General features: G+C 41.7%; 1 protein-coding gene across 2 annotated transcripts in view; it reads right to left on the bottom strand.

The window, feature by feature from the left end:
* The window catches only part of FSTL4 (follistatin-like 4), a 231988-nt gene that overhangs the window by 18626 nt on the left and 200665 nt on the right, over positions 1-12697 (bottom strand). For both annotated transcript variants that reach the window (XM_009322721.1, XM_009322722.1), the window contains exons 7-8: positions 8216-8336; positions 249-410 (exon numbers count right to left, since the gene is read on the bottom strand). In XM_009322721.1, the coding sequence (XP_009320996.1) occupies positions 249-410; positions 8216-8336 (283 nt within the window). The remainder of the gene's footprint in view (positions 1-248; positions 411-8215; positions 8337-12697) is intronic.

Genomic DNA, 12697 nt, shown 5'->3' with positions numbered 1-12697 from the left:
AAGAGGCGAGGCAGTGGAGAACCAGGCACGCTGTCTTTTAACAGAATGCCATTACCACTTATATCAATCAATACTGTATTTCCCGAGAAATTCACAGGCGAAAAAGATAAAAAGGAAGAACGGGTTTTGTAACACGATTTCCAACAACTGTGGCTTAGCGAAAGTACAAGAACTTCTAGTTTAAAGTGCAAAATAATCCTCCTTAACCCCATCTACAATACTTTAATTAATCAAAATTCTGTTCTTACCTAGGAGCGTTAGTTGTTTGGATAGTATTGGCATGATATCAATGCCGTTCTTTAGCCAGGTAATTCGGGGATTAGGGATGCCTTCGGCGTGACATTTGAGGCTTGCCGACACGCCAGGCTCCTGCGCCTGCGTTTCAGGGTAGACGCGAATCACTGGCGGCACTGCGGGAAACAAGGAATTGGCGACTTTAAACTCACCCGCCAGGTGACACCCCTTGTCGGTGGCTCGAGAGCCGCTGCCTTCAAGCGGTGCTGCAGAAGAGGTCTGATCCAGGAACCGGGGAAATAAGCAACGTCCTGGCTTTCAGTGCAAGCTACAGTAATGATTTTTCTACAGCTCAACTTTGGGGGCAGAAAACAGAAAATAATAATAGAAAAGAGGAAACCAATAAACCAACGCCAGGGAGCAACCTCGATATCTGATTTTGTGTTTAGACCATTCTCGCTTGTTCTTCCTTTCTTTCATTAAGTGACTGATTGACCTTCAGTAAAGTTGGATTAAAACCTAAGGCGGGTACTCACATATTTAAAAATGAAAGTATAAACTCCAAACCTTCACTGACTCTAGTAAGGAAGGAATTGGAGTTCTTGCCCATTAGAAGTAGCATATTGTTCAACATTTTAATTAAATATCCATCAGGAAATAGCCTGTACATTCACTACCTGTTATTCTGAACAAATAAAGTGTTTATAAATTACTTCTCTTTTTTTCTGAGAGGCTTCCAAAACGTGACTTACCTTGTTTCAGGAAGGCACCTATGAACTATTTAATATACTCAATTGGCAGAACTACTAATTATATTACAATTTCAGGCAAGTTCATTGATTTTCAATCATGTCACCTTCATTGCTTAAATCAACAAGGCTTAATATCACCCATTAACTATTTCTTAACAATTTACTCACCGACTTTAAAGAGAATTTGCAATATTGCAATATCAGTGGGACCCTCCTTCCTTTCACCTCAAGGGACATAATAAAAGGAAACATGTGCTATATCACGGCTGATGGTATTTGAAGGGTGATCATGGACTGCTGTGCTCCATAATCAACTGGTCAACTTTTCTACCAGATTAGGAGATTTTGGGACTCATGATGTAACTGTTGAAAGCTGTACAGTTTCGTAAAACCACGGGCAGAGTCAAATGTGGATGCGGTACGTGGGGGCCCAACTTCTTTCTCAAGGAAAATGTGTAACCTCTGCTAGCACTAACGGAGGATCGAGGAAAATTTGTGGGGTTTTTTAGAAAGCCTGAATCAGTCAATAACAAACTTCCACTGGAAATCACTGGCTTAAGGTACCTTAACTCGCTGCTGTGTTTTTATATAGTCCATCATTAGGCTCCATGACTGGCAAAAGTAAATTGACTTAACAGTTGCTTTAGAATAAAATGAAATCTGTGTTTGCAGCTTGCTATGTGTCTATATGTCCATGTGGGGATAGTTTAAATAACTACATTCACTAGCATATACTTTCCATCTTTTTATTTCTATTTTTTATGGCCCTTACCAGAGAGAGATGCATTTTACTTCTGTCTTACCTACCAGCTGCCAAGTATTAACCAGAGCTGATTCATCAGCTTGGAAGGAAATCAGCCACGACAGAAAGCCCTCAAGTCTACTTGTTTTTTATAGCTTTAAAAGTGAGAGATTGTTCAAGTGTAATCTGAGAGGAAATACCTAGGGGCAACTGAAGAGACAAAAAAATGGGGACTTCTAGCAAAGGAATGGCTTTAAACTTCACCTCTGCACTGGACGTGTAGATTTACTTCCTTGTCTTCTGTTTCCTTTACTTGAGAAGAAAAGAAAACGTGTTGTAAGATGCAGGGCAGTGGGTAAAACACCACCTAAGAGCTCTTTAATCAGGAGGTTACCAAAAAGACAAGGTTTGTTTTATTAAATTGAGTTCGTATATTCTAAAAAAAAGCATTTGCTAGCTTTTTATCTTCTCTTCCTGCCATCGCTGTCAGGGTTACGGGTGCTGTCAGGAGGTGCCAGATCAAGCGGAAGGAGAGCAAAGGAAGCGATCTGCTGCTGGAAATGGCTGGCAGATGTCAGAGCCATCCCTGCGTTCATTTAAGGGACAGTGTCCAAGCAATTCAGGGGAATAAGACTGAGAGTCAGGAGCTTCTGATTCCGTCTGTACCTCGCAAAATTAATTTAAATTTCTCCGTGTCGGTGTCTCCAGGTGCAATAGGTTAAAGACAGTAATTTTTGTCCACTTTGACAGAATTTTATGAAGGTCCTGCACTCAATGCTTGTCTCACCTATGATTTCGTTGCTACTAGTAACATTTTTAGAATGAAATGGTTTAGGAACTGAGGTCCATTGAAAGCCTATGTCCATTGAAATTCAGACTCATAGATGAGAGGTGATTTGTTTCTTACAAATGCATAGGAAAAAACTTACGACACCCAAGCAGGTTAGATGCCCAAATCCTGGTAAAGTCAACGGGCAGTTAGTACTTAATGTTCCAGGTACTTTCCTAATTCTCAAGACAGCACAAACCTGCCTCTTCTAGTCCACAAGCAATGCTGACCCTCTCTGCCTGGGGGTTTGCCTGCCCCAGCCTCTTGCAGACAGACCAGTGCGCCCATGCTTGCAGCTAGCTACATGAAAACCAGCTCTGGAGCAAAGCCTGTGAGGCCCCGTGCCCCGTGCAGGGCTCTGCTCCTGCCAGGATACGGCTGCCTGCCTGCACCTGCCCGGCTCCAGGCGAGATGGAGATCCCTCAGCCGGGCTCAAGCCCTTCTCTAACATATCCCAAACGGCCAAAGGCACCAGAGCAATTTTACTCCAAGCCTAGCGGTGTTTTCTCACCCAGCAGCTCCTAACTGAGATAGAGCCCCTCCCAGACATCACCTATTTAATGCTCTCAAAACCAGTGTGGGTTGATCAGGTTTTCTTATAATTGTTTGCGTTAGGCTTTCCTCTTCATACGGACATCAGGTCAGCACTCCCAATGACTGCCACAAGGATCATGCTCCCTAGAAACAGGGCGCTCCTTCACAAAGCAGAGTTTACTTGCATCTCTCGCGGTTTTTGCCTCATACCATCTTAGTCTGTATGTGAGTAATCCACATATTTTACCTGCAGAGCTGAAAACACAACAGATTTATATTGCAAAAAGTAGCTCAGGGGTCCTGGACACTGAATCAACGTTCTGCATGAAAATTAGATGAATTTGAAATTATAGCAAGGTGTCTTTTCAAGAGTGATTAATAAGGAAACTGCTTGTTTTCACCTACAAAAATATGTGTTGCACCTCCATTCCCGCTCTCTTATCATTTTCCTACTCCTTCCATTTTTAAACTTTTTATTTCTTCTCCCTCGTCTTACATAATTCATTGCACAGGTAAATTATCGCATGCAGCTGCCTTGTGATAACAGCAAACTGCAGAATGCATTTTTATTATCCTTGCTACAAATTAATACATTCCAAGTAAGCACATTTTACTTTAAACTTGCAAAGATTTCAGCTCCAGACTTTGGAATATATGGATTATCCTTTGCTATTTCCCTTGGTGACTATATATCATTGCTAACCATTACTGTGTCTGCAGCCAAAGGCAATATAAAAATGCTATTATCTTAAGCAAAGTAGGAGAAAAAAGGTATTCAAACAAGTAAGAGATTGGGTAGATTGCCTACTACTGCATACTAAGTAGTACCTTACTTGTGAGCAGACCAATTCATTACAATAAAACAGCTCAGGTGATAAAGCACATGATGAACACAGATGGCTGTATGAAGCCCCAAAGACAAACATTGCTGCTATAGGACCGATATACTTCACGGCTTAATAATAATTAATAGATTAATCATTTACTTGAGATGTTTTAATCTTTCCATTTATGATTTGAAAGGAGTTTGCAGCATTATATGTTTTCTCTTGAAAAGCCACATTAACAAAACATCTGTGTTTAAAACATGTCTCTGTTACTAGAAAATTTGTCCTATTGGACCCTTACAGTTCGGCCGAGGATCAAATGGTTTTTTAAAACTGTTTTCAAGGAATACAATATTCTGATTTATGCTGATGTTTTCCAGAGTGCAAGAACCAAGGAAAATGAGGCCTTACACTCAGCAGTCTCTTGATTTGCAAGCTATCAATTTTCATAGTTGATTACGATTTTATGAGATTCTTTATCCTCAGCAACTCTTTTTCTTCTTGAAAGCTATAAATTGCTTTTCCTTCCTACAGTTAGTGTATGCTGTACACATTTCCCAAGCAATATCCATACATAGGAGAGAACAAAATTTTCCTACTGTTCTTGGCTTCTCCTCATCAAAGATACCAGCATGCAAGATGAATTTTTCATTCTTGAACTTTGTGCTGCCTTTCAGCGCGTTCTTTTCTTCCAAAGACATTAAGGGCCAGGTGTATAAATACACCGACTTGAATTTTACCACTGCTGTGAGTCCTAAGATTGATGAGCTCAACCCAAACCTACCACATCAAATGTCACATGTAGGTTGCATTTCACATATGTGCTTTATGCTTCTTGCCCAGAAAATGTGAGCCAGCGGTTTGGGTGTGAAGACCATCTGGTGGTCTTCACGCTTTCTGCCTAACAGGATTCTCATCTCTGCTTGCCAGAATGTGCATCTGGATCTGCCCCGTTATTCCTCATATTGTGAACCAGCTGATACAAGGGGAAGCACTGCACGGCATTCAGCAGTCGAGCAAAACAAACCTTCTTTTCCCCTTCAGAAAGGCTGCTTTGGAGAGGATCTTTAGGCAAGCCTAGACTGTGCAATGCCTGATGCCGAGTCGGACAACGTGGGGTTCCTTTTAGCATTGCGTTGTAGCCTGGTTGAACAGCCCAAGCACAGTGCTGCACGCACGTGGCTGGGTTGTGTGGCACAGGTACAGCAGCAAGCCTCAGTAAGGACACCTGCTTTCCCGCCGTGGGCAAGCGCGTGCCCGTCTTCCAGCAGGATTCGACTGCGATGAAGTGAATTTACTTTCCTTGGGCATGAAAAGAAACAACCGTGACAATATACGGGGATGAAAGCAAGGCTTTCTGTGGGTAAACTTTTGATAAATGTGATTAGTCTGTAATACATTTAACTAGAATCCCAGAACTTTAAATTTTTGTCAAAATCGGGCTCTAAGCTTTCTATTTAGGCTTATATTTCCTAATTTCCTATATCACCTAATCAATGAGCTGTTACAAGCCAGTGTTATGTTCTAAAAAGAGACAAAGGAGAAAGTAAGATAAAGAGAATATGTTGGATAAAAGCATATGAAGAGGGTGCATATAACTAGGATCAGATTCTTTTAAGGAGAAAAAGGCAATAAAAGGAAAATACTTTGTAAGCTGGATGGATGGGCCTCAGTGGGAAGAGTAAGCCAGGGCCCAGGCGGTACAAAAAGGATCAAAGGACACTGGAAGAGTTACTGCAGCTTCGAAAAACACGGAATTAACTGAAACACAGTCTAAAAGTTGGGACCTGCCTGTACAGACACAGTGAGCTTGGGAAGGGTTGGGGATAAACCCTTTTACTTCAGTTGGTTCTGCTTTCTCTACACTTTCCCAGTACAGAAACTTGGAGTTTTCTCTGCTAAAAAGAGAAAAAAAAAATCTGATTGTTTTCACAGAATAAAAAACCCCCTGTGTTGTTGATGTTAAAAGTGTATCAGTCCCTCCCTGGAGGAGACAGGGGAGCAGATACACCCAAGCTCTGGCTGATTTGGTTCTGTCACATTCTCTTACAGTTTTAGTCCAATACAGAAAAGCAACAAAAAACCTCCTGTGTTGAAGATGGAGTTTTCGGTTTGATACAGACAGACAGAGACAATCCCCAGTGCTGAACAGAGCCCATCAACTATACTTAGATTCTCGGCATCTTCACTCAATTTAGCTCGGCTCAGTTTCTTCCCTCTACTCCTGTCAAGAGAAATTCCTCAATTTGTCCTTTAATTTACTAAAAACTGAGAAGGATTTCCTGAGCAGGGCTCTGCCTTGGGAACCCCACCATGCGTCTGAAGGTAAGCGACGTTGTCCTGTCATCGGTGCTGTTGCCCCAACATCAGGTGCTGGAGGAAGCCACGACACAGGCAGAAAAGGAGAGAATTTAGTGACGTGGGCAGCCAGCCAGCCACATCAAAAACTGAAAAAAACACAGCTTTGCAAAGCCTAATGGCTCATATGGGAATATCAGATGCTGTAAGACAAAGATTTCTAGACCCTGCAGTGTCTTCTAGCAAGCCTGGGTTGATACCAGAACGCACGGCATTTTTTGCAGTATTTAGTGACTATATAGCAACATTAAAAAGCCAACATGGAAAGTGGGTTTTTTTTGTATAACAGCGTTCTTGTATTAATAAGAAAAACCACATGCAGCTGTGGTGTGAAACTTCCATTTAAAAAGAAAATGGGATCTTTCAACAACAAGTTAAATCTAAGTGGCAGGCATGAGTACGAAAAGAATCAACCCCTTCCCACACTCCATCTAGCTTTCCTCTCATTCTGGTTTTAGTTTCAAAGCCTCTGGGCCTTATATTCTCAGTGATGATAAAGTCTACATTGTTGTATGCCAACTAAACTCCATTCAGGCCTCATAATATATCACATAATATACACGGGAATAAGTTGTTAGCTCGCGTTTCTTTCAACCGCCATTCATCAAACAAATAGCACTTTGAGGAAGGAAACCTATTTTCCCAGCTGCAGCATGCACAATCTAGTTATCCACGTTGCTGAGACTTTACAGTTTACTATCTCAAAAGATGACAAATTATTATGTAGAAACATTAAGTCAGTTTTCATTCAAATCAACTGGATGCTTTGTGCTGTCCTCTAGGTACTTGCTGTGGGTGGGGAGCAACTTACACACGTCCAGAAGACCTGAGCTGCAAACCTAAACGCCACGTCCATCACGGTGCTTCTTAAAGTGCATAAATATCCCTTTTTACTGTTTCTCTTCGTGTCAGCCTCTCTCTATTAACCTGTGTGTAGCTGTCTGCTCTTACCAGTTGACAGCTCTCCTTTGTAGAGGTCTGTGCGCATCTAGACAAAGAACTAAGTATTAATTTTCCTTATAATATATCCCCTGTAATAGTTACTGAATTCTCCTGTGAAACTAAATACTTTCATACCAGAGTATGTAAAAAACTACCCATAGTGAGCAACGGATTACCCTGTCTCCTATTCTGGAGATACTGCCGGTCATATTAGCACATATAAATACAACTTTAAAGTTGGATAACAATTTTGCTGCTGGGGAGGTGGATACTCCACAGGCTGGTCCCTCAATGAAATGCCGCTTTAAGCTAATGTGATTTTAAACTAAATCTGACTGACTGAGTTTGAGGTCAGAAGAAAGATAGCAAACGCCTGAATATAAGTTCCACCAGGCACAAATGTGGTCCAGGGGACGGAGGTGAACGAGAATGCTGGAATATGGCCCGTGTGATTCTCTCACCTGTAAAATGGTTTGCCCTCATTTTGCAACCCAGTGGGCCATATCTTTAGCCAACGTAAATAGCCCCCAGTGAACCAAGCCGACTACAACCAGGTAATAATCTGATATATAGCTTTGAGTTAGCTAGTTTTGGAAACACCGTGCTGTATTTATTCAAATATCCTGGGCTATTGCACGCAACAGAAATAATTTTCTGGAAGAAGAAATTATTGAAGCAACACTTCTGTTCGCAAAAGCTGTCATTAGTCTAAGAGATGCTTTGAGACACTGCTCTTAACTCTATGGAAATGTTACTGACAGCTTGTTTTACAGTTAGGATACCTGCTGCAGCCCAGGTAATTATACACGTCCCCCCTTGGTACCTTCCTTTTTGATTGCCTGTGTGATAGCACAAGTGAGCAAACCCTGAGCCGCATTTGCTCCCGTACAAAGACAATTTGGTGCGTGGCTTTTCACGTCTCCGTGCGAATGAGATTAACACGCAACTTTGCTTACAGGAACGTTTTCATGGATTGTCATATATGCCATTTACTAACCATTCACCTGAAGGATGTGGGTCTGATACAGCTCTTCATAGCCGTAGGCATGACAGGTGTAATTGCCCATGTGAATAGTTGTTACCTTGGTGATGTAGAGGGAATCGTCTTCTCCAAAATCCTGTATGTAACAAAAGACAGGAAAGGTGCCTTATTATTCAGTAAAAATATTTTAAACACCACATGAAGGGAGACTACCTGTTCAGTGGTTTTGATAGCATCGCAGCTTGGAAACACAGCTTGAATTTTGAACAGTAAGTTTTGAAGTTCATAAATCAACATGCAGGGAGAAAATGAGCGGCAATTTAAGAGTAAGGCAAAGTAACTCATCTGAGAACATAAACTTTTGTGCTGGTTGCTAACAAGGTGCTCTTTGCACATAAGAAAGATGGCAATCTCCAGCTGTTTAATTTATGGGGGAATTTAATATCTTCCTGTTAACCTCAGATGCATAAAATGCTAACTTCTGGGTGGGTTAAGGTTTCCTTTATCTATGCTGGTTCTTAGGAAATGCACTGTAACCTTGAGACTTGATGAGAAAGAACTGAAACTGTTTGTCACTTATCTCAGACAATATCCGACACAGGAGACAAGGAAGGCGACAAAAAGCATTTTCTCAAAGGAACTTGTTTTGATCTGTAACTGCTTGACAAGTATCTTTCTTCATCCCCTTCATCTTCCTAGATCTGCTCTTGCATTACTTCAATTTTTGATTATAGATGGGGAGAATATGAGTTAGTAGAGAGGTTTTGGCATGTGAATATGTTGTACAAGTGCCCTGCTTAGGAATTTATTTCAAATTATAGTTAACAGAACCACAGCACTGATGGGTATACAAAGCAGCTTCTTTTGTTACTCCATTAATGTTCAGACTTCTGCAGCTCCAGAATGCTTGTACTTCTATGCAAACCCAGAAGGATACATTTAAAAAACTGTTCATGAGCTTAAAGAACGATTTTTCTTTAATTAGCTCCATGTGTGAAGCATGCTAAACTAAACTCTTTCCAGAATTTCACTGCAAAAGTATGGTAAAATTCAGCTTAGAATCAGGGTGGCACAAGCCCAGTACAATAGGGTGAGTGTTGAAGAGTGGTTTTGCTTGTGAAAACCCAAGGACTTTTTTTCACCTTTCCAATGTGTAGGTGGAAAGCCAGCCTGCAGCCAAGGGCTGTACCGGGAAAGCCCCTACACAAAGTTGTGCCTGCTGCCACCCTTGTCCAGCGTGGCCACCAGGAGTGAAATGGAAGTGCAGCGCTGTAGTGCGGTGAGGAGGTGAAAACTCACAGCCAGGGTCTTCCAGCATGACTTGATCGAACCTACCAGGGTGGGCGGCATAAAATAGGAATGCAAATTTGCTCCGCTGGTTGGGAGTCAAGAACTTGGGTCCCAATTTCTTTGTGATGGAGGAAGGGAATCCATGCACAGAGGTGCTGTCGCTGCTCCCTTTCCTGCTGCGCCCATGGCAGGTCCAATGCTACAAGGAATCATCCTCATCCATGCTGTTACTGCCAAACCCCCTGCCAGGTGCTCAGAAATTATGAGCAAGAGTTGTTGGATCATCAGATGGGCTGCTTTGTAAACCAAAACCATTTGGGGCTCCTTATATCTCACACTTCCTGCCTCGTCAGGGTGCATCTGCTTTACAGTTTGAAGCTTTCCTTTCCAGCCATGACACTTTGAACATTTTTTGAAGGAAGCTGCGATTCTGAGGCAGACTTGCAATGCCAGCTGGCACCCTTAAAGGAAAGGACAAAGTAGCCCATCTCTTGCAGTATGAGATTGATCTGGCACTACTTCTGCTGGCTCTTGAATCTTCTCCAATAACTTCTGTCTGGCACCAGAGAAATGTCTTCATGCCTCTCCTCTCAGTGGCAGGCCAGCCCTGGCAGGGGGGAAGGGAAGTTTGGGAACTTGCCTAGTTTTTAGACACGTTACAAGACAGATTGAGAGTGAGCACCGAGAAATACAGAGTTTACGGGCAGGACAACAATCCTTCCCAAAGCACAGACCTTGACCTGAGAGGGCACAGACATAACCACCCTGGTTCTGCTACCTGCTACCCTAAGGCATGTGCTGCCCCAATGCGCAAATGTATGAACAATTATAAAGGATAAAAGTAAATGCATAGATGATCCTGAAATTCATTATCTATACTCAAAAGCAGCTCAGATATTACTGCCACCTTGGGTGTCAGGCAGATTTGGCATCTACACTATGGGATAAGCTGGTGAAGCTACCTGATACATTATTACAAATATCTACTCAAAAATTCCCATTTCAAGCATTTGCCTGTTTTCTGGTCAGCTGGATCTTTCCTGCCGGAAAGCAAAGATGCATGAGTAACTGCAAGTAGAAAAGATATCAACCCTATTCAAATGATATTTGCATGAGCTAGAGAAAATGCTTGCAGTGGAGGGAACTTTGTAACAGTTTTTAAAGTTAATCCCAAAGCAACTCAAATTGAGTTTAGATCAATAAAAGCAGGATGGCTACTTTTATGGAACGATTTATAAGGAGTTGTGGAAAAACAGGACAATAAAATCTTCTCTGTTTTAAGTATGTTGCTTCCTTTAAGATATCTCAGAAAAATATTATGACTGCTTGGTTTGTGCTCTGTAATTGTCTTTTTATGGACGATCTGTTTTTTCCAATGTATACAAATGTATTAATATAAGACCCTTGCAAAAACAAACTCATGCAAGATTATAGCATTATTCTCTTCCTCTCCAAATGCATTTTTCTTGTAAAGAGAAGCTTATGCTGGTAAAAGCATGGTTTATGACTTTTAAAAACTATTTTCTGACTTCTATCACTTAAAGAAGGTTATCAAATACGATTTAGGTTAATACCGTATCATTTATGCCAGGCACAGAAGGAAATTATCTGTCCTGTATTAGAACTTGCACACACACAGTAAATTCACATAAGAATACAACATTATTAAGTATGGCCAGTATTAGATGTGGGAAGAAAAAAGCGAGTATGAAATTTAGGTTCAATACTGAACCTTTTGTTGCTACAAAAAGAATAGTGAATTCTCTAACAAATTGATGACTCTTTCTGTGTGTTCAATTATTGCAGCTCATGGTTTCTGCTTATGTTTCCCTGTGTATATAATTAGTACATTAGGATTTCACAGTTACATTTTATATAGATATGCATGCATTCTTATGCACAAGCACTTTCTGTGTATATTTTATAAAGGTATATTTGGAAGTGCTGTAAAATCCCAAGCCCTAGAGCATTAGGAAATGATGAGTCTTTGATTCTTTAATAGCCTCTAACTCTACATCTTACACTCATCTCAGCCAGGAGTCCTGCAGCGCCGCGGGAAGCCGTCCCAGGCAGGCAGTGGGCAGCCCTGGTTTTTGGGCTATTTCCCACACCCCTCCATACTGCTCTGCCTTTGGGAGCTCTTAGGAGCTGCTCCGGTGCATCTCTTGCCACTGCCACTGTATTAACCAGGGTGTAAGTTAACGCTGACAGTGCTTGGCTAGTGTTTCGGTTTGCTGGGAAGCAGTCCTCCACAGCGTTTAACAGAATTTTATCAAGCTGAGAAGGGAGGCAGGTCAATAAGGACTTTTTGCCTCTCAAAAACGTGTATCAGGCAAGTGGGAGCTCTTTGAACAAAAGTTCTCAGAAATGGGTTAGCACAAAACATTTTTAGACCCAAGCTCTGAGCTCCATCCCTCCATCCAAACACGTACACGTAAGCTTGCTGGGAGAACTGGCAGGGGACAGGATAGGGTGGGCAGAGGGAACGGGAAAAATTCATGCTGGAAAAAGGAGAGGAAACATTTCATGTGCTTTGACTTTTTTCAGATGGCTTTTGCCTGCAAAGCCAGGTTTCCAAGTCACCACAAGCCTGAAAGCAGTCAGAGGGAACCATAAACATCTATAAGAATGATGAAACTTAATTCTTCTCTCCCTAAAACTATCCCAGCTTTAAAGCAGAGTATCTCAGGGCTGTCCAGGAGGCTCAGGGAGTGCTGCACCCCCTCCGGGAGCTGGGACTGCCCTACTCCTACCCCCAGCAATGCCCAACGGTGAACTGACAAGGCATTTTTATGTATCATCCCGTGAAAAAGGATAGGCAACAAGGAGAAAGGCAAACAAGTCACTTCTGGAACATGGTTTTCCTCCTTTACCACTGAAGGAGAATTTTCTTGTGAAGAGGAAGAAACAGAAGTGATGAAAACGTATGAACAAGAGGCAGAAACCATTCTAACCCCACAAACTGATGAGCCTTGCATCAAAGCGGCCAGATAAGGATAAGGTCTTCATCACCTCTGTTTTATGAATTTCATTATCAAATACTGTTACACATTCAGGTAAAAATAATAATTCAGCAAGCTGTGCTTACAATTTCTCATAATTGATAAGGTCAACTAGCAGCAGATGAGAAGTTGACTTCTCCAGCAGTTTGTCTCATGTTTTCTCTCCCTTTTTGGAATAAAAAGTTCTCTGCCCTTCAGGAGCTTC

This window comes from Pygoscelis adeliae, unplaced genomic scaffold (assembly GCF_000699105.1).
Source record: "Pygoscelis adeliae isolate BGI_AS28 unplaced genomic scaffold, ASM69910v1 Scaffold34, whole genome shotgun sequence".
NCBI classification, from domain to species: Eukaryota; Metazoa; Chordata; class Aves; order Sphenisciformes; family Spheniscidae; genus Pygoscelis; species Pygoscelis adeliae.
This window is presented reverse-complemented; position numbering and strand designations above follow the sequence as displayed.